Genomic DNA, 23,370 nt, shown 5'->3' with positions numbered 1-23,370 from the left:
AAAAAAAAATCGTTTGTTTGCTTTCCCCAAGGAGAAGGCTGCAAGGAAACAAGCATGATTCCTCCCACATCGACATTTGTTTCCACAACACCGCGACACACCTGTCAGTTGGCTGCTTCAACTGCTGCTGTAGTGCAGTAGGTGGGTGGCTGCAGTATTTCAGTGGTAACTGCAGGCAATTCTGCTTCGGAGCATGGTGTCGTCACATCTCAGAAACTAAGCAGGGTTGGGCATAGTTTATAAATGGATGGGGGGGTGGGGGGGGGCCTCCATGGAAAATCAAGTGTTACAGACGGTGATGTTGATGGGTAGATGGGGGCAGGGCATAGTGCTAGAGGGTGTGCCGGGTGTGCTGTCCTGAAAGATATAGGAAGTGAAATTTAACAGAGATCGGTCTCTGACTCTGTTTATTTTGAAGAGCAGGAGACTCTGAGGAGTGTTCATCCATAGATAAATCCAAACAATTCTGTCAAAGCTCAAAGCTAAGCCCCGCCCCAATTCACCTTCCACCTGAATTTAAGTAAAGCACCCATGGCTCCCTGAATAACTTAATAATTATATTATATTAATATACTAATAATATATTCTGTTTTTTTGTATAGACATTCTAAAACCACCTGCACAAAGCAAATACATTAAAACAAGCAACCAAAAAGTAGGGTACTTGTAGCGATTGGCTAACCTATGAATTTATTTTATTTTTGTATTCATGTTTTTGAATTGATTTTATGAATTGCTATTTAGAATGTGGAATTGCCACAAAAAATAATTACTAAGCCCTTTCTGCAGATCACATTTCTAAATTGCCCTATGAGATGCTTAGTGTCGGTAGTACTGTAAACGACCTGCATACAAATGTTTAACAAACGTGACACTGAAATTAACAGGTTAAAAAAAAAAAAAAAAAACAGACGGTAAACAGTTTCAATCTGATAGTTAATTTGCCTCTGCCCTCCTCCTCCCAAGCAGCAAGTGAGACGCTCGCTGGTTAGGTTAGTGACAGCACTTGATCGTTGTCACAATACAGCGCAGGTTTGGAAAGCTGTTTTTACTTCCTCCTCAGAAGTGCAAAATGAATTCTAACTTGTTGATCCTAACGTGTTGCTTAAGGATCATTACATGCCTTGCTATAGATTCCACAGGCTCCGTAGCAGACAGAAGTAGAACATTTGTCAGGAAAGAGGTAAAACAACAATTTAACCCCAGAGTGAAAAGAGATGTCGGCTCTACTAGTTCGTCAGCAGAGTTTTCCCCTTGCGTCTCACCCGTTTCAATACAAGACTTCAATAAACTGAAACAGAACACCAATCAGGTAAGCATCTTGTATCCATTGTTTTAAAAATATATTCTTAAGTTTCACATATGCAGAAAAACTGCTAGAGGAGCCATTTTTGCTTTGTTTTTTTTTTTTTATACAAAATCCCAACGGCATTAATTAGGAGGGTAATAATAGAAAAATGTCAGCTTTAGTACTGAAGTATTTCTGTTTTGTTTTTGCTAAAGATAAATATACATAAATAAGTTCCATTCTAAATTACATCCTCAAAATAATGACCTGTTTTTTAAACGTACTACTGTATTATAAATACTTGCCTGTGGTAAAAATGTCAGCTCCACAGGTGTTTTCTAATAATAAAGTTATGATTATGACAACAAAACCATTTGAAAATACAGTAGTAGGAGCTCCCCTAGTTCTGTTGTTTACAGCGTGTGCTCATACTGTTTACATACGGTATAGTGACTGAGTAACAAAAAGAAACTGTTAAAGTAGTGTGCACAGAAACTATTGTAAACGGTAAGCTATGGGGGAAAAGAGAACAAGGCAAACCCTAAAATAATTACGGTAAATGTATTTGGTGTTAAACAAACAGAGCGAGCTGGATTTACCTTTCATAATCTGCATTTCTTCTTTAATTTTCAGCATGCTTTTATTGATGATGATGGGTCCAGTGTTGTGCTGTCCTGGGTTGGTGATGGAACAGGAGTAAGTTCACTTTGTAATATTCCTAAGGGTAAATGCAGCCTACCATAAGCCCTATAGATGTTTTGACTGTTTTTTATTCTTTGATCAGGGATACGCAGGTATTTCAGATACATCAATTAGAAGTGACTACAGCTAATAGAAATCCAATCGCTTCCTGCACTGTAAGGAATAGATTAGGTACCTGGAAGACAGTTTTTAAATTATTTAGTTATATTAGAAAAGCCTAGAAGTATTTTCATCACAGTGAAATGGGGACCATTTATAAGGTTGCACACACTGATTAAAAAAGAATGCTGAGTTCCAGCTGTTTATATATTTTAATAATATTATTTTTCTTATCACCACACTCAAGTGAAATCATTTTTCTTTCATTGGAATCAGCACATTTTTATCATACTTGACTTTTTTTTATTTTTTTTACATATTTTATTGTAGAGAAATGACAGCCCCTTTTGTTGGCTTTTTAAGATGCAGGCTTGAAGATCAGCTTCAGTAAATGTGAGATGAACGGTGGTTGCTGCTCATCCTCAATTTTTTCTTTTTTTGTTTGTCAGCTTTCTTTGGTTTGACACTTCTTGTTGGAAGCTGGCAGCAGTTCTGTTTTTTTTATACCTCTTTATATTTTCACAGAGGCAGCAAGGGTGTTAGTTTACAAAATAAAACCTCATAAGATAGTACGTAAAGAAATAAATCTTAGGCTTAGTGTTTCAGAGAGGCAAAAAAATTCAATAAAATAAGGAGTGAAACGTATTAATTTGTAGTTTGTATATTTTTTATTTTTACTTAAGGAAAGAGGAACAGGTTTTGTTATCTGAGTAGGGGCCTGTGGAGAAGCATTGTGGCCAAACCGTTCTGTTCTTGTGTAAATTTCCTGTTTACTAAAACCCCACCGCCCTCCCCATAAAAAAATTGTAGAACTTGTTAATGGTATCAGTTATAGGCATACTTAGTTTCTCCTTCTAAGAGGCATTACTGATTATAGGGCAGTTTTGTTTTGGATGAACAAATTCTAGATAAAACAAGAAGCTGCATAACCACTCAGGCGATCCTGTTATACCCCACTTCAACAGAAAACATTTGAAAACAAACATGCAGTATATGGTATTGACAGCATATTAAAAAAAAAAAAAAAAGTGTAACTACGCATTAAACTTACACTGTCTGCTTGTTTTCAGATCATTCTGGTCTTGACTATCTTCAATGTACCAGTTACTTGGTTTTTTGACCAGGGTTCTTCACGACTATATAGAAGGTGAGAAAGTCAGCATTGTTTTTTTTTTTTTTTTTTGTTATTATACAAAATCAGGTGACTGAAATATGTAAAGCCAAACATTATTACTATAGTAGTCATCGTTTTTTGGTAGCGTACAAAAATACTACATATTTCTTTAAAGTGCATACCCAGGGTTAGGCAACCTTGGCTCGTCTAGTGCATTCCATTGAAGGACAAGCCATGCCCCATGCTGTATGGTTATAAAAGGATCCACAGATTCAGACCACTGATGAGTCTTTAGTGGGATTGGGGTGTGTGTGTTTTTTTTTTTTTTTTTAAGCTCAACACCACTCTCTTTGTTATGGGTATTTAACAGCTCTTAGGGATGATACAAAATGTCATTGCCGACAAGTACCAGTAGTTCATTGTCAATTTTCCACTGCAGTGAGGACTCTGGGAAAACCTTTGAAGATATCTCCAATGTCATCAAGAACACCTACATACGGAAAGAATTTGGAATCAATGTGGGGCCAAGTAATTCACAAAGGGTAATGAAGTCCTTATTGTTGTTGTTGTTGTTTTCTTCTTCTTCTTCTTCTTCTTCTTCTTCTTCTTCTTCTTCTTCTTCTTCCTCTAATACCTATGCACATCATTGGATGTCACACTTACATTTCTACATACAGTGTATCTAGAGAAGTGCATATTCAGTACTGATGAAACTTGGTCTGCACTTACTTTAGCCCAGATAGAATTGGATTAGTCACTACTGTGCTACGTGCACCTCCGATTGATCGAATACATACATGTAAGTATGCAGTGACAACAACAGAGGCAGCATACGGTAGACAACAGCAGTTGGTGCAGGATAGGTAATTGAGAAAAATAAAAGCTCTTCCGATACTGTGTTGGCCGTGGGGCCCAGCTCTCTCATAGCCTGATGACAGACACAGTTATGCTGAGGATACATGAGAAATCACCAGTGACACTGGTTAGCCAATCACAAAGGTACAACTCATTTTTATATTTAACTGAAATGCTTTTGGCAGAACTGTAGAGAATTGATCGCACACACACACACACACACACACACGCACGCACGCACGCACGCACGCACGCACACACACATACATGTCACAATTCTCTTTACAACCACAAAAAAACACTTCAACTCTTCTAGGGGGCTGTCTGAGTGTTTGTGGTGTGGACGTGGTGGTGGTGCGGGAGTGGTTGGAGGGCGTTATTTTTATTTTTTATTTTAGATCACATTTTCTGGGAATTTATCAGTGTTCATTTCAAATAAAGTCATGGATTCTCTTGTTATACATCTGTATTTTCACATGCTTGAGTGGACTACATTTTGGGTGAAAATCTGTAAATACTGACTAAAGCTTTTGTAATACCCAGATTTGTTTCGGTAAAAATCTGTAAAAACTGAGACTAAACGGCCTTGTACATATTGTACTGAGCCAAACAATGGGCAGTATTTAGCAACAAAAGGAACATTTTCTGAAAGGTATAAAATGAGTTGCAGCTAAAATACTTTTATTCTTTTTAAACAATATGCCAACAAGTTTTGTGTGATTTTAAGTCAAATGAACAATGTTCTAAGCTTTCACATCTTTAACAATATGGCAACCCTTAATCACTATGAATTCACCCTGACCAGTGCATGACCACAGAGTCCAGCTGAAATCTTTGAATCACCTGTTTTCATTGTATTGTTGGTGTTCACACACCCTTGGTGCTGTTCTGTAATCCTGCAGGTAATTCTCACCGCTGATGTAGCATTGACTCGTGAGCAAGGAGGCCGAATATTTACATCGCTTGATTCTGGGAAATCATTTAATTTTGTAGATCTTGCTTTCCATCCTGGCCAGCCAATTGTCTACCACTCTTCAAACCCAGACTACCTGCTTGTCTCCAGCATAGACGTGAGTGGGAAAACACAGTGAAACATTAGATTTTGCATTTAAGAGCAAGTTGATACGGGTAGGAATTATCAGTTATCTTAACTAATATATACTTCTCGTTGTATAGATTCACTTTGTGTATATATTTTTTCAGTCATCACATCCTGGTGTCTTGTCAAAACATAGTTTAAAACACCCAGTGGCCTCAGTATTTTGTACTTGCATCAATAGAGGCAGAGCGTTGCAGGGGGTAATGGGACAACCCTTTCATGCATGAAAAATGGTCACATAGTAAATATGTTTTTAATTAAATTTTTGTTTCAAATGTTTTTCCTTTATATGGGGAAAAAATGACATCCTCATATGAGGTCATCATGCATTTGCGTCTTTCATGCATCCCCATATAAAGACTAGAAGAGAGATTTTGTAACCGTCACCAGGCATGAAAGGGTTAATACGATGTACAAGATTGTAGTAGTTAAGTTAACTCTGATATTTCATACCCATGTCAGTTTGCTCTCTGACGTATATATCGGTAAAGATTAATCTTGGACAGATTAGTGTGTAGGAATTGGAGTATTGTACAGTTATATATATACCATACTTAATGGCTCATCACAATTTTGTGTTTTGTAGAATGTGCACCTTTCTTTACCTTAACTACAGAATGTCAGAAATCTGAGGAAGGTGACAATGTTGGCACATTTAGTAAATATTGCTACCTCAGTTACAGTAATTTCTACTTCACTTTGAACTGGGTGGTCCATTTATCCTGCCACAGCACTGTAGTTTCACTCCCTGTGCAGCTGACATCAGCCCGATGTGCAGCAAAGGGAGTTTAGTGTTTCAGGGGGTTTCCAAATACCTGTTGCACATGGATTGTATCTACAGTGTCTTAACAGATGGACTTCACCAGAGTGAAAATAAAGAAGTTGAGAAACTAAACGATCTGCAGAAGAAAGATAAGGGACTTGCAAGAGGGTTTTTATACTGTTGCTGCTGAGAAGTAAGAACATGTTTTTAAAAAATATGTTGTCCATTTGAGTGCAGCCAGGTGTTTCTAACTCATTTCATGGCTCAAACATTAACTTCGTGGCAAATTACTTTATAATGTACTACTTCTCCAAGACAAAATATGTATTCCAACTATCTAAATACTGTGTTTACATTTTAGAACATTTTGTGGCTATCTGTGGATTTTGGGAAACACTGGACTAAAATACATGAAAATGTGCAGGCTTTTTCTTGGTAAGAAAATATGTAAACAATATTGTTATTCTTCAGCTTAATACAGTAGTACCCTTTTCAATAAGCCACTGCAAAGGCGCTGTTTTTATTGAACTAACAAACCTGTGAAACAGAAAATCCAGCTAGAATATATTATTTTAATTGCAGAAATTATATTGGCTCATGGATGCATGTGTAGTTGAAGCCATAGTATTCAGACACCACCACAGGCTCTGAATGACTAAAGGTCACAGGAATCACCACAGACATTTAGGTGTTGTCCTATAACATTACCTTGTAACCGAAAGAGTCCTGTTTTAATGAACTAATGCATAAGATGATGCAGTGTTTGCTCACGTTCAGATCATTACAGTAAGATCAACAGAGTTTCTTTCTGTTTTTTCAATGTTGAGACCTGTTTTTTTACTGCTTCATACTGTAATATTATAAAGTACACCTGGCTTTATTCTTGTTTCTCACAATTTATTTTTCCTTGTACCTGCTTGTATTATAAGTGTTGTATTATCTGAGTCAAAGCTTGGTGTTAAGATCTTATAATTTTGTTTTTGCAGGGGGCCTGGCATCACAATTTTTTTCAGCACACATCCCAATGATACACGTAAGTGGTACATTTTCCACATGCTTCTTTCTTAAAGGGACATACCTTAATAAAGGATCCATGACACGGTTCATATGCATTTACTCTTTCCTCTGCAGTGGATGCTGATCAAAGGGGAGAGTTGCTCTTGAAAAGAACAGAAGACTTGGGCAGAACATTTAGTACTGTCTCCAACAACCTGTTCTCATTTGGATATATTGGGCGCTTTCTCTTTGCGTCGATTGTGAAAAAACAGGTAGGCAACACTAAGTAAAGCAGCAAAAGTATTAGATTATAAAACACAAAACAGAAAATGTTATACACTTTACAAATTCAGTAATATTGTCAGCTGAATAAGGAATTTATTAAACAAATTATATATGTGTTAAAAAGTCTGACGTATAAAAATACGCTGTTTTAATAATATTTTTTTTACATATGGTTTATCCTTTCAACATTGTATTTTCAGCTGTTATAGGTGTTTACATGTTTTACAAGTTAGTCTATTTAATACAGTGATACCAGCATCTTTGTTTCACACTAAATATGTTGTCCACACTAAATATGATGTCCACACCAAGAAGAGGCTCCCTGCAACAGTGCATGTAACTCACTATAAAGGTATCATTCAGTGTTCCTGTCAAAGAAGCTGTAAACAACAAGAACTATGATCCCTTCATCACCCAATCATTGAGTATTGTTATTGACTGATGAAGAGTTCCTTTAAAGCTTCATCTGGTACAGACAGGAACATTGTTGCGTACCATTAATGGACAAGCCTTTTCAGGCACAATGCCTGCAGGAGCTAGTGAGTAAAAATTATACAGACAGAATATATTTGGAGAAGTGAACCAAGGTGTCCAGAGGAGCAACTTATAGAACATGCAAACCCTGTTTTAATATGTGTATGATGCCATGTATTTAAAGTTATTATTTTTATTTTTATTTTTTTTTAAGGGTGAACCCAGAGCTTTATATGTTTCTTCAGACCAGGGAGACACCTTCAATCAAGCACAGTTACCCTTGGCTACAAAAGAACAGGTATTATTTTGTACACTCCCCAAAGTGGTTTCTTAGTGAAATCTTAAGTTCCTGCTTACATTTTAAAAAAGCAAACTTTTGTCTTTCTGTTTCTCCTTCTGTGCATCAACAAAAGCCAAGCTTAACAGCCAAGTGTTGTCGGTTTTACACACTGACCAAAACCATCACGTGTCAATGGAACTGTGAATAGTACTTAACAAGTAGGAGGGTCTTTTTGAACAGCAAAGAACTTGATTTTGTTCAGTGGCAATTCTTTGAAATCCCAATCCAGGCAGCAAATTAGTATCTCATTTGCACCGCTGTACCATGTAATTCTGTTTAAAATATAAAACACAGCAGCAGTTTTCTTTCTCAGGATGTTGTTTACTTTACATTAGTTTGCAATTGTTGGGTGTTAGCACATTTAAAAAATGATCCACTTTGGGATAAAGATTTGTCTTGAAATACCTAAATAATATTTCTATTTTCAGTATTTTATTTGTTCAAGCAAACCTTTCCTTTTCATAGCCCCATGAGTGAGTAATTATGGATGCAAAACAGTTGGTTAATTTGCATAAGCCCGACTACTAGGCAGGTTAACATAAGGTTACAGGTGTTTAATACTGCTGTACAAAAAAAGAAACAAACAATGTTGCTTTTATGGACTGATATTAAATTGGAATCCATGACTATTAGCTGCTTCCAGACATGTCTCGTTACTCTTAGTCGTTCAACAGTGCACACTTTCTGTTGGCCCTGTGACTTGTTTTCCACTGAACCAGTTTGTTTACCAAAACAGTTGTGCAAATTGGAATGCCTTGCATTGTGTTTATTTCCCACATGCAGTGGTGCCCAAATGTATCAACTCAATCACCAGCTGTTTAACCCTTTCAGGACCAAGCATTTTTCAGTGAGCCCCGTTTTTGGCTGTAGTTGACTCTCTTCCTATAAAAATTCACTAAAAATCTATTTTTTACAGTAGTTGTGTACAGTACAAAATTGTGTCTTTTTTTTCAGAACACTCTGGGGAACATTTTAAGTACTTCAGAAACCATATATCATTTTTGCTTTGTTTTTCAACACAATATTTTTGATTGAATTTTTTTAAAGTAATTTTTATTATGTATTCTGCTTAGAGATACATGTATATAAACATGTTATTCTATGACCCAACGGATCTTACAATACTTTCTGAAAGTTTTGTTGAAAAATATTGATGTTTGGGCAGATTACAAGACATTGTTTCACCTGAGTGAATGCAATGACATAATACACTTTTATTCTCAGGGTCTTTATCAGCAATAATGGACACTACTCTCGATTTATTTTCTCAAAATAAATATTTATAAATAAAATAAGTTACTCATTTCATTATTTTCATTAATATGGAAAAAAAAGAAAATGTACCTGATACATTTAGTTAATGAAATAGTATCTGCTTATATCCACTCATTTATTTATATTTATAAATGTTGTAAAACATATATATTAAAACATATGAGACTGAATAATTATAAGTCAAATACATCACATTTACAGTGTTTCCCTTTTTTTCTGTGATGTTTTGTTTCTGCTTTTGTCTCTTCCTGGCTGTAAACAGTCTCCGCCCTTTAGACACTAAATGCCCCTCTCAGTGACGTCACTACCAGGAAGTGAACGTCAGTCATGGTGTATAATAACTGGTGAGCAATTTTTTCAATGGGCTCATCCAGGTGATATTTCTCGTAATATACGACTGGTTGATACGGGAAACACGCGCTCATTAACTCCAGCAACAGAGCGCGACCCCAGCATGAGCTGTCAAACTGAAAGGAATTCCACCAGTACCTCACATAGTTGCTGTCTTCCCTCGCTTGCTTCTCAGCCAGGGGAAAAAATTGTTCACCAGAGATTATAAAACATAGTGTGTGATAAATGAGAATGTAATACCCACCCTCGGGGTGGGATATATACAGGGTGTTTTATTTCAAAGTTGACCCAATAATAAATTAGAAAAATGAAATTAGAAACTTAAGAAATTAAGAAAAATACACCTTTATATAAATATGTAAACACATCTACAGTAGGTGTTGAATGTTCACCATTGGCATTTAAACACTGCTGACATTGTTCAATCAAGTTCAAGTACACAGCTCGCAGTTGCTGCTGAGGTTTTGGACAGAACCAGTCTCCCTCCATTTCTGCACTAACTTATGAATGGCTAACTTTGATGGTGGCTCCCCATATTCCTCAATGGGATATTTTTATTTAAATAATTCTCTGCACATTTTGTATGATTTTGTTTCAGTATATGTTTCAACCAAAAAAAAAAAAAACACGTCGCATGATATTTAACACCATACTTATTCACATAGCAGTACAAAAACCGGTAAAACATGTACTCCCTCTTTTACAGCTCACACTAAACTGATATGATTCACCTTATTACAGCTCCCATATGGCAGTCAAGGTCAGAACTATCACATGACTATTGTTAGATTCCCCTCTTCATATATATCTGGAAAAGGAAGAGGAAATCTAATATTCTAATTTCATTATTCAAATTTATTATTGGGTAAACTTTTAAATAAAACACCCTGCATATATATATATATATATATATATATATATATATATATATATATATATATATATAATATACAGACGTGCTCAAATTTGTTGGTACCCCTCCACAAAAAACGAAGATTGCACAATTTTCTCTGAAATAACTTGAAACTGACAAAAGTAATTGGCATCCACCATTGTTTATTCCATATTTAATAGAAATCAGACTTTGCTTTTGATTTTTTATTCAACATAATATTGTAAATAATAAAACAAATGAAAATGGCATGGACAAAAATAATGGGATCACTAACCTAATATTTTGTTGCACAACCTTTAGAGGCAACCACTGCAATCAAACGTTTTCTGTAGCTCTCAATGAGACTTCTGCACCTGTTAACAGGTAGTTTGGCCCACTCTTCCTAAGCAAACTGCTCCAGCTGTCTCAGGTTTGATGGGTGCCTTCTCCAGACTGCAAGTTTCAGCTCTTTCCATAGATGTTCGATAGGATTCAGATCAGGACTCATAGAAGGCCACTTCAGAATAGTCCAATGTTTTGTTCTTATCCATTCTTGGGTGCTTTTAGCTGTGTGTTTTGGGTTATTATCCTGTTGGAGGACCCATGACCTGCAACTGAGACAGAGCTTTCTGACACTGGGCAGTACGTTTCGCTCCAGAATGCCTTGATAGTCTTGAGATTTCATTGTGCCCTGCACAGATTCAAGGCACCCTGTGCCAGGCGCAGCAAAGCAGCCCCAAAACATAACCGAGCCTCCTCCATGTTTCACTGTAGGTATGGTGTTCTTTTCTTTGAAAGCTTCATTTTTTTGTCTGTGAACATAGAGCTGATGTGACTTGCCAAAAAGCTCCAGTTTTGACTCATCTGTCCAAAGGACATTCTCCCAGAAGGATTGTGGCTTGTCAATATGCATTTTAGCAAATTCCAGTCTGGCTTTTTTATGTTTTTCTGTCAAAAGTGGAGTCCTCCTGGGTCTTCTTCCATGGAGCCCACTTTCGCTCAAAAAGCGACGGATGGTGCGATCAGAAACTGACGTACCTTCACCTTGGAGTTCAGCTTGTATCTCTTTGGCAGTTATCCTTGGTTCTTTTTCTACCATTTGCACTATCCTTCTGTTCAATCTGGGGTCGATTTTCCTCTTGCGGCCGCGCCCAGGGAGGTTGGCTACAGTTCCATGGACCTTAAACTTCTTAATAATATTTGTAACTGTTGTCACAGGAACATCTAGCTGCTTGGAGATGGTCTTGTAGCCTTTACCTTTACCATGCTTGTCTATTATTTTCTTTATGATCTCCTCAGATAACTCTTTCCTTTGCTTTCTCTGGTCCATGTTCAGTGTGGTGCACACAATGATACCAAACAGCACAGTGACTACTTTTCTCCATTTAAATAGGCTGAATGACTGATTACAAGTTTGGAGACATGTGTGATACTAATTAAAGAAACTAATTAGTTTGAAATATCACTATAATCCAATTATTTATTATCTTTTCTAAGGGGTACCAACAAATGTGTCCAGGCCATTTTAGAATATCTTTGTAGAATAAGCAATAATTCATCTCTTTTCACAGCTTCTTTGCTTTATTCTATGACATACCAAAGGCATGCAAGTATACATGATAAAATAGCTTTTAATTTCATCACTTTTCAGGAGGAGTGAAGCATTATTTCAATGAGCTGTAAGGGTACCAACAAATTTGAGCACGTCTGTATATGTACAAGCACACACGTCTTCCGTGATGAAGGAATTGTGCATTAGGTAGTGCTATATTTCTTCAGCATGGTTACCTTTAGCTTTCATTTCAGTAAGCCCAGGTAGAAAACCTGATAGACCTACTGTAGTTATATGTATCTGTAGTCATCTTTATATGTCTCTGGGGGTAGGTGGGGGGATTTTTTTATAAATCTGCTTGGCTTTTATATTTCAACTTAAACTAATGTTCTTTTTTTGCCCTGTTAAAGCTTTGTGAATAGGGCCCAGTATCTGTACAACATTTTCATACCCATTAGCATGGTTATGGGTTAGTTCCTGTGTTAACATCACATTTGCTAAACTACGTTTTAATTCTGTTGCATGTCAAGAGGAACAGATCATTTCAGTTTAAACAACCAGTTTACTGAATGCACAAATCTAAGCGACTTTTAGAAAAAGTTGCCATTTAAAAATATTAGTATATTTTAGAACATAGCATTAATAATGCATTGGAAAATATGGTTTGGAAAACAAGGTACAATATTCTGTATAACTGTTAAATTACCACAGTAAACTTATATATAAATTGCTATCATCAACAGTAAAACGTGTCTGAAATAATAACAACATAAATGGATGGTTTTCCTTTTTTTCTAGTTTTATTCAGTGCTTGAAGCAGATGATGATATGATTTTTATGCATGTGGATGAACCAGGAGGTAGGTTTTGCTTGCACTGATTTAAGTTTAAGGATTAATTGGTGCTATTGCTTCAGAGAATTGTTATTTTGAATACCAAGATGTAGATATAAGAGGTGCGTTACTGTGAAGAGAAAGTAGATTTTGAGACAGATTGTTCTATGGATTGTTTAAAAAAGTAAATATACTATAGCATCCCATAACGCATGAAGCTTTTTGTTTTTTTCTAAAAAATATTCCCTTATTAATTTGCAAACAAAAAGCTATTCTTCTCATAAACTGTCTTTATTTGTTTTTTAATTGTAGACACAGACTTTGGCATGGTTTACACATCTGATGACCGTGGTGTCCTTTACTCAAAATCACTGGAGCGTCACTTGTTTGCAGCCAGCGGAAAAAGTGACTTTACCAACGTAACCTCACTTCGTGGAGTTTATCTTACCAACGTCCTTGATGAAGGTATGGAACTCTGAGCTTTTCACAACATTCGGAATGTAATTCATATGATTTATTGATTTAAATATGCAATGTCAATTGTTTCCGTTCATATGCTGTGTGTCACATAATAATATTTTCAGATGATTTGTAAAATGTGTAAAATTTTTATGATCACATTTGACCAAAAAGATCAATTGTTGAGTATCTTTCTTTTTTACCTCTTGTTTTCAGTTAATAGTATGTGGTTTAACAACTACCATTTTCTATCTAGGTCTTGTGTGTAGTTTTGAAAGAAGCACATGTCACAGAGTTAAAACAAACCTTTTTGTGCATGCTTTGCCTTCAGGTAGTTTTATACTGTACATGTTTGCTTCTTTCAAAACTGTCCGTACTGTATTAAATCTACATAGCAAAAAAAGATTTGTACAACAATTATTGTATCAGCTATAAGCACTTGGTGATGTAAGATTTTCTGTTTGTTGTCACTTTAGAAACTCCATGGTCTGCATGCCTGTGCATTAATGTATAAACTGCTGACAAGCAGCAGCTCTCACCTGCAGGGCAGCACTCCCTGTTTTTCCAGTTGTTCTGCATAGTGTAAAATAAACCCAGCTAACTAGTTTCTCTGTGCTTTAGGCCAGATTGTAACTGGCACACACAATGCAACACAGACTGTCTCCAGTAGTTTGTTGATTTAAAATAAATCATTGAATGAAAAAAATTACTTCCTCTCTGCGATAGACTCTATGTATGACTTTAGAGGGATCATTTGACAGGCCACTCAACAAAAAAGAAAGTTACAGTAACTTGCAATAATCTATTTTTAAATATCTTAGCGTTTTCAACACAGTAATGACCTACAACAGAAAAAAACTACAACATAGCTACCTTTTGTGAACAACAATAAATCATTTTTGTATTTATATTTGTATGTGTACTGAATTAAGTACTACTTTTAGGTTCTACTTGTTTAGTATAGTATAAAGTTTGTGTTGTCAAATCACAAGCTAAGTGACTTGACTTTAAAAAAAAAAAGCATGAAATGCTAGATAAAACAAACATGTATTTGTCCTGTTGTTCCAGATGGCAGCATTCGGTCTGTTATAACCTACGACAGGGGAGCAGAGTGGAATCCCTTAAACAAGCCAGCTGATGTTAAATGTGCATCAGATAGCAAGAGGGTTAGTAGTATATTGGGATACTATGCAGTAACCATCAGTTCATATAATTAAAGTCCTCTGTGGCTACATCTAATCTTGTTCAAAGTGGTTTCTCACACTATCCTTGTGGTTGTTGACCTGCGAGCAAAGCCATCACTTTTGATGACCGAATTGTTTATTTTTCTGCCTTACACACTTACACCTTATAAATGAAATCCACTTAGTAGAAGCGAATGGTGTGCTAACAAGGGAAGAACCTGGATGGGCTGCATGACCTCTTCTGGTTCCCAAACTTTTCTTATGTGTTTATGTTCTAATACTGAAGAGGGAAAAAAAAAATCTTTAATAAGATAAAAACAATTACTTACAACTGCAACTGATAAATATGAATATTATTCATTTTTCACTTCAGTGCAGCCTTCACATACATGGGGAGTACAGCATATCTAATCAGTTGGCACCTATGCTTCCGCTTTCTGATCCAAGCGCTGTTGGTTTGATAATTGCACATGGTGAGTTATAGCGACAGTTAATAATTAATTTAAACAAGTTTAGAAGGACTTCATGTATGTCTTTGAAGCTCTTACATTTGTAAGGTTTTTGCTTGTGTAGGTAGTGTTGGAGACGCCATCACAGCAGTAAAACCCGATGTTTACATCTCTGATGATGGAGGGTATAGCTGGATGAAGACTCTGGAGGGCCCTCACCATTACACCCTTCTAGATTCTGGAGGACTCATTGTAGCAGTGGAATATTACACAGACATACCTATCAAAACAGTCAAGTAAGATGTTTTAGATTTGTTTTATTGCCTTTGAAATTCTCTAAATATACCTTACCTGGGTTTGCAACTTGGATAATATGTAACTTTTGCTTACAATGCTAGAAACAACTGTTGGGGTCTATTTAAATTATATGAACAGTGGTGGATATTAATAATGTTTAAACCTGTTCTTTGGTGGAACTCATTCCTTTGTATTTGTATTGCATTTAGTGATGTTAATAACTAGTACACACACTCCTGTCAGAATAAAATTAACCAGGAAAAAAGGTTTCAAGCTACAGTATCTGGGTATTTGACACAGCTACCACTTTTCCTTTTCCGTACTTATACATTGGCCGCACTAACCGACTATCTTTCAGAAAAGTCTTTTCTTAAAAATGTTTGCATTTGTATTGGGGTAAAACTCCATTAGTAGTAGACTTCAGTCACTGGATGCAGTTTTTTTTCTTCTTCTCATTGGTATATATTCAGGTTTTCAACTGACGAAGGGCAGTGTTGGCAGTTGTATAATTTCACAGATAAGCCAATTATCTTTGCTGGTCTGGCATCAGAACCAGGGACCAAGACAATGAACATCAGCATCTGGGGTTACATGCCAGAGGCTGGTTACAGAGCCACATGGGTTTCAGTCACTATCGACTTTGAGCAGCTCCTGACAAGAGACTGTAAGTGTGAGCTCAATAACAAAGCAAAACCTTTGGGGTAAAACTTCTAAATATATACTTACAAAGAATACAGCAATTCAATTATTACTGTTTTATTACTAGACTCCCAAGTTGTAAACAAGCCTGTTCTGTACAGACTCCATTTTGCAAGTTTAGCTCTCACATGACCATTGCTGCACTCATTAAGACAATGGGATGGCTGGTGAGGGCTGCTGTTTTATATGGCAATCTAATGTTGGTATACTATGAGATGGTAAAAGGAAGGCCCCATTTGTATGATTATTCCTAGATGTTATTTCATGCATTTTTACTATTTTGCTTTGCCCAGGTGAAGATGATGACTATGTAAATTGGTTAGCCCACTCCACAGATGAAGGGGATTTAGTGAATGATGGGTGTGTTCTTGGGTACAAAGAAACTTTCAGGAGGCTCAAGAAAAAATCTGTCTGCATAAATGGAAGGGATTACATTGTAGAGAAAGAGCAGAACCCCTGTCTGTGCACCAAACTAGATTACATGTGGTAAGTTCTAAACAAAGATATGCTAATAATGCATAATAACCATGTTTCTCTCATACTTACTGTCATTGGCCTACTGCTTTAAAGAAACAATTTATCAGCTCATAAACTAAACATGGATCTCTGTTTTTTAGGGCTGACAGATTTATAGTTTGCTATGGAGACATGGAATAAGCAACCAGGGTATCCATCTATTATAACAAGGCTTGTTTGTGAAAAGTAAATAGAATCACAGTAGTCCCAAATTTCTGTAATTGTGAAACCACTGTACTTATTCTGCTCGTGTGTAAGGATACTGTATCATAGTTACTTTTGTTAGAGGAAGTTTGTTATGTGGTACACTTTTGCCAGTATATCTGGAGAAATGTTTGTGATGCAGCATTGGCTTATCAAATAGGAAACCCTTATTTTCTGTAAATGTAAATAACATGTTGTATTTTTTTCCTCCCAGTGATTATGGATACTATCGTCAAGAGAACAGTTCAGAGTGTGTTGAACAACCAGATTTTAAGGACCGTCAACTTGAATTCTGTTTACTAGGAAACGAAGAGCTGCTTATGACAACAGGGTAATGTAATTAGGGGAAAAACTAAAAGTGAACAAACAACTGCAGCAGTGCCTTTATTATAACATGCTTTCAAACTGCTTTACACAAGAGCAATGCAAATCTTCAAACATTGTCATGCTTAGCCTGTCACATAACCCCCAAACTGCTATAGTCATTGCCACTAAAGAAAGAAAAAAGAAAGAAAACCGATAATTTTCTTGAGGACATTAAACAGTGGTGCAAAGATACAAGTTTTCCAGGGTGCAATAGATGTATTCTTAAAGCCCCACCTTTACTGTGGGGACAGTAGGCTAAATATCACCATACATATGTAAAAGAAGAACAAACCTGGCATTTTACTTATATTACTTACATTTAAGAGAAAATACAATAAAGAGACAGACAAATTATAATAATCTTATAATGATTTAAACAATGGCGGTATTTAGATGAATTAAATAGACCCCACTATAAGAACATAAGCACATATTAAAGTTTCCTTAATTTCCTTGACAAATACTATAAATATTCTAAGAATTTACAGTCGTCTTTAATTAAAATTGTTTAATTAATGTTAATGTTAGCTGCGAAATAAACAACCAAGACCTTGAATTATATTATTCAGTTGTTTGGTTCTAGTTTTGTAAAATTAACAGATACTGTTTTTTTGGTTTTTTTAATGCTTAAAAGAAATATATAATAATAATAATAATAATAATAATAATAATAATAATAATAATAATAATAATAATAATAATAATATGGCGCCAGGTTTCACAAAACATGTGAAAACACTCAAGCATGTTTCTATTCACTGCATTTTTGCATTTTAATGCTTGCAAATCCTGAATTAGATATAGGTGACTAGCATCAGTTTTCAAGAATTGTAATCTCTTAACTTTACTTTTGAATGAATAAATCTGGCAGTGATAACTTGACATGGTGTAGTAGGGTCAGTCACAGTATTTTAGAGTTAAGTCTTAACTTTACTTTTGAATGAATAAATCTGGTAGTGATAACTTGGCATGGTGTAGTAGGGTTAGTCACAGTATTTTAGAGTTAAGTCTTGTCTGGAATCCTGATGCTCAAGCTTCTGGTGACTCACAGCCCTTGGCTGACTGTGAGAAGAATAAAGTCAATTGTTCAGTTTACTTTAATAGTCTTGTTTACCCAATCTTGTAGCAGAAGGTTGTTTTGGGGTCCCATACATACAGAGGAGAAAGTGCAGACATTAACTTGAGTTAGAATGTAAAAAAAACAGTGTTATACTTTTATAATTGAGTGGGTGTGTAAATGTTCTCAAAATGTTTACAAAGTTTGATGCAACCTTATCATGTGCATCATACTGATTGTTTTTAGGTTTCACTTATACTGTGTAACTGAACAAAAACAGTGACACAGTAAAAAAAAAAAAAAAAAAAAAAAAATTATATATATATATATATATATATATATATATATATATATATATATATATATATGAGAGCGAGAGAGAGGGAGTAATATATGGGTCAGAATATATAATCACACAATAATATGTCCCAAGTTAGTTTTGAGCCGTATGCATAAGCAGTTTAGCCACGAGTGCATTGCTAGCTCAAAATTAACAAGAGCATATTTTTGCATGGTAATATATTCTCACCCACATTATTATTTTATATATTCAATGTTTCTTACCTTCTAGTTTTGTTTTGTGTGTGTAAACTGTGACGCACAAAATGCTGCATTCATAGTTATGCCTGCACAGGTTACGCTGCTATGCTTCGGCGAGAAATTGGTTCAAAGTCGTCCCCATTTTTTATTTTTTTTTATACTGACAAGATGAAATTCAAAAGGTGTATGTCCAGGTCTTTTTCAGGTAGCTGGTGAAATTATCTTGTTTTTCCCACTGAACGCCAAATATGACATTGTGCACTTTACAGTCTTGTTGTCAGTTATACATATGGTGGCTGTTGACATTAAGACGGGGGTGCAAATCATTTTGAAAATTGTTGCTAAGGTTTAGCACCAGAGAGCTAGTGCTAAATGATGAAACCCTGCCCTAATCAAGCCACCCTCACAACTTCCCACACAACACAAACCTTCTCTCCTGTGGATGTGGATGTGTGGGTGGGTCATGTGAGTAGTCCTGAACCAATGATAAACTCATTATCTTTGGAATATAAAATTCAAAACATTAAACATGTCTACTGGTGCCAGAATTTAATGTTGCTGGCAGTATATGTACCAAATTTGCAGCCCTGCAAGAGATATCCACCACATTTTATTTCTACATTATTACAGATTTCATCAAAATATTTAGAAATTGAGACATTTGATCAAAAATACAAGATACAGGAGAAAACGGAATTTGCAAACTCTGCCAAGGAAATATTTCATTCAAAGGAGGAAGCACACTTACTGAATGTGCTCCACATTTATATTTTATTTTTATTTATTTGCTTATTTATTTTTAAATAAAGGCTACTTATTTTATCTTTTTGGTAAGAAACTGTATCTGCGCAATAACTGTAGATAAAGCATTCCATATTGGAAGCCACACGGTTATTATTAATGGATCACAGAGTTATCACTGACATAAACCAACAGGATGTTGTTATGTTGTTTTCTTTCTGATTTAATTCCGGAGAAGAATAGTCGCTGCAGTTGTTATTATTGAGGTGTACTTGCCACTCGCTGTGTGTTATTGATTTCTGTAAAACATTGATATCCTGTCAGTTAAGAAAAGGCTTAATGCAAAGCTTGTTTTAACATTGTCTTTATTACGCTGGCCACACATACAACTGTATTGTCATTTTCTACATTTTCTTTAAATTCTCAGATTAATAAATCGATACCTGGGTAGTAAAAAGAGACCCGGGTAGCGTCGGGGAGTTTAAAACTCGACAGGTACCCATGCGACCTCTCTCTCTCTCTCTCTCTCTCTCTCTCTCTCTCTCTCTCTCTCTCTCTCAAATCACATTTTAGGGTTTTACCTAATTATAGAAAAATGTAATAGTCAAATTACATTTTTAAATAGCAGTTTTTACCCTCCTAAAAAATGCAGAAAAAGTATTAACTTAACAAATTCCTTCAGTATTATTTCTAAGCTATAATAATCAATAATATTTTACTTTAATCTATGATATTATGCAGAAAATATGTTTTTTGATTGGTTTATTCAACAATGCACATGTTTCTGCGGTGCAGAACAATAAAACACCTTTTTATTTAAAATTTCCATCATAAATTCTGATAACATACCACCACAAAACTGAGTTTATGTCCTGCATACTTTTTATGCAGGTATCGAAAGATTCCTGGTGATAAATGTGCCGGTGGGTTTTCACCTAAGAGGACCGAGGAGCAGATGAATAAAAGATGTGGAACAGCAGAACAAATTCTAACTTCAAAATCTGTGAGTAAACTCACGCAGTGATCAATCAAGTGACTTGTTTTTTTTTCTACTGTACTGGAAATGTAATAAAGTGACTCCTTTTTTTCTTTTCAGAAAGAGACAACCATTATGCTTGCTGTCAGTGCTGTGGTTATGATGATAGCATTAGTCACAGGGGTATTTCTAATCGTCAGAAAGTATGTGTGTGGGGGAAGGCAAGTAAATGATTTGAAATATCAAGTGCAAAGTATCGGTAATGTTTGTCCAAACCTTTAGATTCTTTTTTTTCTTTTTATTTTTTTTACGTGCTGTTCTTAATTCACATCTGCCTTATCACAATGATTGTATTTTTTGATTATGACATACAGTTTTTCTGATTAATTCTTACATTCCACACTATTCCACAGTGCACTTTTCTGCTCGTATTGTTCCCTCCGTAGCGTTATATAATATTGTCCTCTCTCGCTAGTGCTGATTACTTGTCCTGGGCAGTCTTCAAGGTCTTCCAGCTTATGCTCATGGACTGAGCCAAATATGTGCTCAATCCTGTCAGCTGCTTGAAGATTATGTTAAGATTATGTTAAGGACATATAGGTTCTCATGTTGCATTTTAATTTGCTTTTGTTTTATACACAACACGGGTGGTGTAATAAAACCTGTACAAGTAATACAAGCCTTTTTTAAATAAACAAGCACACTAGTGTAACATACATTAGAGTGAATTATACAAATATGATCCTGAAATTATTTCTCATCCTTTTTGTAGGATCCTATCATATCGCTATTCTTCTCTACGAGAAGATGACGATCGCTGTATTGATGGTGAACTGGTGGCTAATGAAACAAATGCTGGAAGAGGTTTTCGTGATGACTCGGATGAAGTGAGACCTTTGATCTATTTTATTATTAATTTCCTCAATTTCTAGGAGGGCAAATGAATTTTTTTTAACACATTGTTATAAGAGGTCTCTCTTTTGTCTGTATAAGAATACAGTAGGCCTAGCAGTCAGACATGTAGGTTTCTTCAGCCCCGTTAGCTTGGTTCTTAAAGCAAGTATCTTGTTAATTTAAGTAAACTAAGACTCTAGGCTTTTGTATTTCCTTTTAGGACCCACATTTCCAGTCAATCATATATATGTTATTCTGAAACATACCACATTGAGTGCCAGACTTAATACGTTTGTAACAAATCTTCTTTTTCTGTTTGTTTGTATGTAGGATCTCATTGAATGACTGTCTAAAACCACGGAGTAAAGGGTCTGAAGGAGTTCTCCAGAGACTTTAAGCTGAAGAAAAACTTAGAGATTTTCTTCCAAATCAGTGTGCCTTGAAGTTTTCTGTCTCAGGCTGTACATTTTAATGTGACTTATTTTATATGTGATTGTTGCTTTTATTTACAGCGTATTTGGGTTTTAAAAATATTAAACATTTTAATTTAATACAAAAACAGGTGAAGGGGTGAAATTATGTTTTAAAACTTTTTTTGCTGCTCAGATAAATAATGAAGACGACTTCATGTATAATTTTATATGAAAATGTGCTTAATGCAAAGCAGCAACTGAATTATATAAACCAAAACTGTTTAAAAGTCATCACTGGTAGCACAGTGAAGCTGGTTCCTCAAGTAAATTCTCATGGTATATTGCAGTGCATTTAGTAGCGTTTGTTTGTGTTGATTTTAATATGTACTTAAATGTAAAATGTGTAAAATGTGGTGAATAATGTGCATATAAGCATTGATTGACTTATGTACAGAATTGGAATTACGCATCATATATGGCAATTGACCTTTACTTTACTTTATTAAGCACTGATACTTACTGCACACAGCCTTACTTTTCACGATATTTGCACTTTTTTTGTAATGCTGTACAATGTTGATAAAACCATTGTTGGCAAATCAATCTTGAAATATCTTTGCAAAATATAGGGGCAAAGCTTCTTTTTTTAGTTTGAAATGAGTTGCATTTTGGATGTGTTTTGAATGTGTTGTAAAAATAGTATGTAACAGCTGTAAACCGCATGTTCTTTAATCCACAGGAAATGGTGTTAATTGATTCACAAATAAAACATCAACACAGCATTATAGTGTAGGTTTTTGGAATATTTTAACAAAGGCCCAATCAGTCACAATTTAAATTAAAAAATGGATCGGAGACTTCCTTTAATCTGATTGGTCAATACGAGGGCCTTAATCTCCAGTAAAGGACCTTGAATGTTATCTTTCAAATTGTGTTTAATCACTGTACCAAATCAATGCGCCGGAAAATATGTAAATACAGTATTTGTGTATTTTACCTTTTTTCTGCTTGATAAAGAAACTATTGGTTCTTGTACACGCCCTCTGAATGTTGTCTTTCAATGTAGACTGTCAGCTTCCTTGCTGTCCTATATGCTCAATTTATATGCTAATAAAGTAGAAAAGGAAAAAAACAGTGTCAGCAGCCATACATTAACCACAATAGCAACTAGTCTCCGGTTTGAATGACGAGTAGAAGAAATCAAACAACTGGATGCAGTCTAATTACTTTCAGCAGCTTTATTTCAGCATCTCACAATGATAACACAAGCACGGTGCTCTCTTCTCTACCAAAGCTAGGAAGAGGCTTTGAATAAACTTTATGAAAACACTCTGGATAAGTTACTGAACAAACAGCACGAACAGCATTAACACATACACTAGACATTTTAGACTTACTTTTTCTTACAAAGCTCTTTATGTCATTTTGATCCTACAATGTCCTTTTCCAGAGCCCTGGGTTCAAGTGGGCCCTTTTCTACTGTGCTGAACACATTGGATTTCTCCACTAGTATCGAAAAGCCTTTCCTTTGCTGCATGAGTCCTGGTCCGATTGCAGTTTAAACTAGCATGCAGACTATCATTAGTACTGTCCTTTGTACTAACCACAGGGTCATCCCCAGTTAGTATGCTACTTTTAGTTCATTGAAATGAACTGATTGTGTTTGCCTACGTAGT

General features: G+C 35.5%; 1 protein-coding gene across 1 annotated transcript; it reads left to right on the top strand.

Annotated features, from left to right (window-relative positions):
- The first annotated feature begins 973 nt into the window (after positions 1 to 973).
- LOC117419984 (sortilin) lies at positions 974 to 22,734 on the top strand. The gene is made up of 21 exons (XM_034033450.3): positions 974 to 1,312; positions 1,922 to 1,984; positions 3,160 to 3,236; positions 3,643 to 3,745; positions 4,961 to 5,128; positions 6,282 to 6,355; positions 6,907 to 6,953; positions 7,052 to 7,188; positions 7,890 to 7,973; positions 12,866 to 12,926; positions 13,212 to 13,364; positions 14,427 to 14,524; positions 14,916 to 15,015; positions 15,116 to 15,287; positions 15,759 to 15,952; positions 16,281 to 16,473; positions 16,922 to 17,038; positions 20,303 to 20,414; positions 20,508 to 20,608; positions 21,160 to 21,274; positions 21,612 to 22,734. Exons 1-21 carry the CDS (start codon positions 1,073 to 1,075, stop codon positions 21,624 to 21,626), a joined length of 2,424 nt encoding a protein of 807 aa, XP_033889341.3. The 5' UTR covers positions 974 to 1,072; the 3' UTR covers positions 21,627 to 22,734.
- Positions 22,735 to 23,370: the final 636 nt, after the last annotated feature.

This window comes from Acipenser ruthenus, chromosome 14 (genome assembly GCF_902713425.1).
Source record: "Acipenser ruthenus chromosome 14, fAciRut3.2 maternal haplotype, whole genome shotgun sequence".
Classification (NCBI taxonomy): domain Eukaryota; kingdom Metazoa; phylum Chordata; class Actinopteri; order Acipenseriformes; family Acipenseridae; genus Acipenser; species Acipenser ruthenus.
This window is presented reverse-complemented; position numbering and strand designations above follow the sequence as displayed.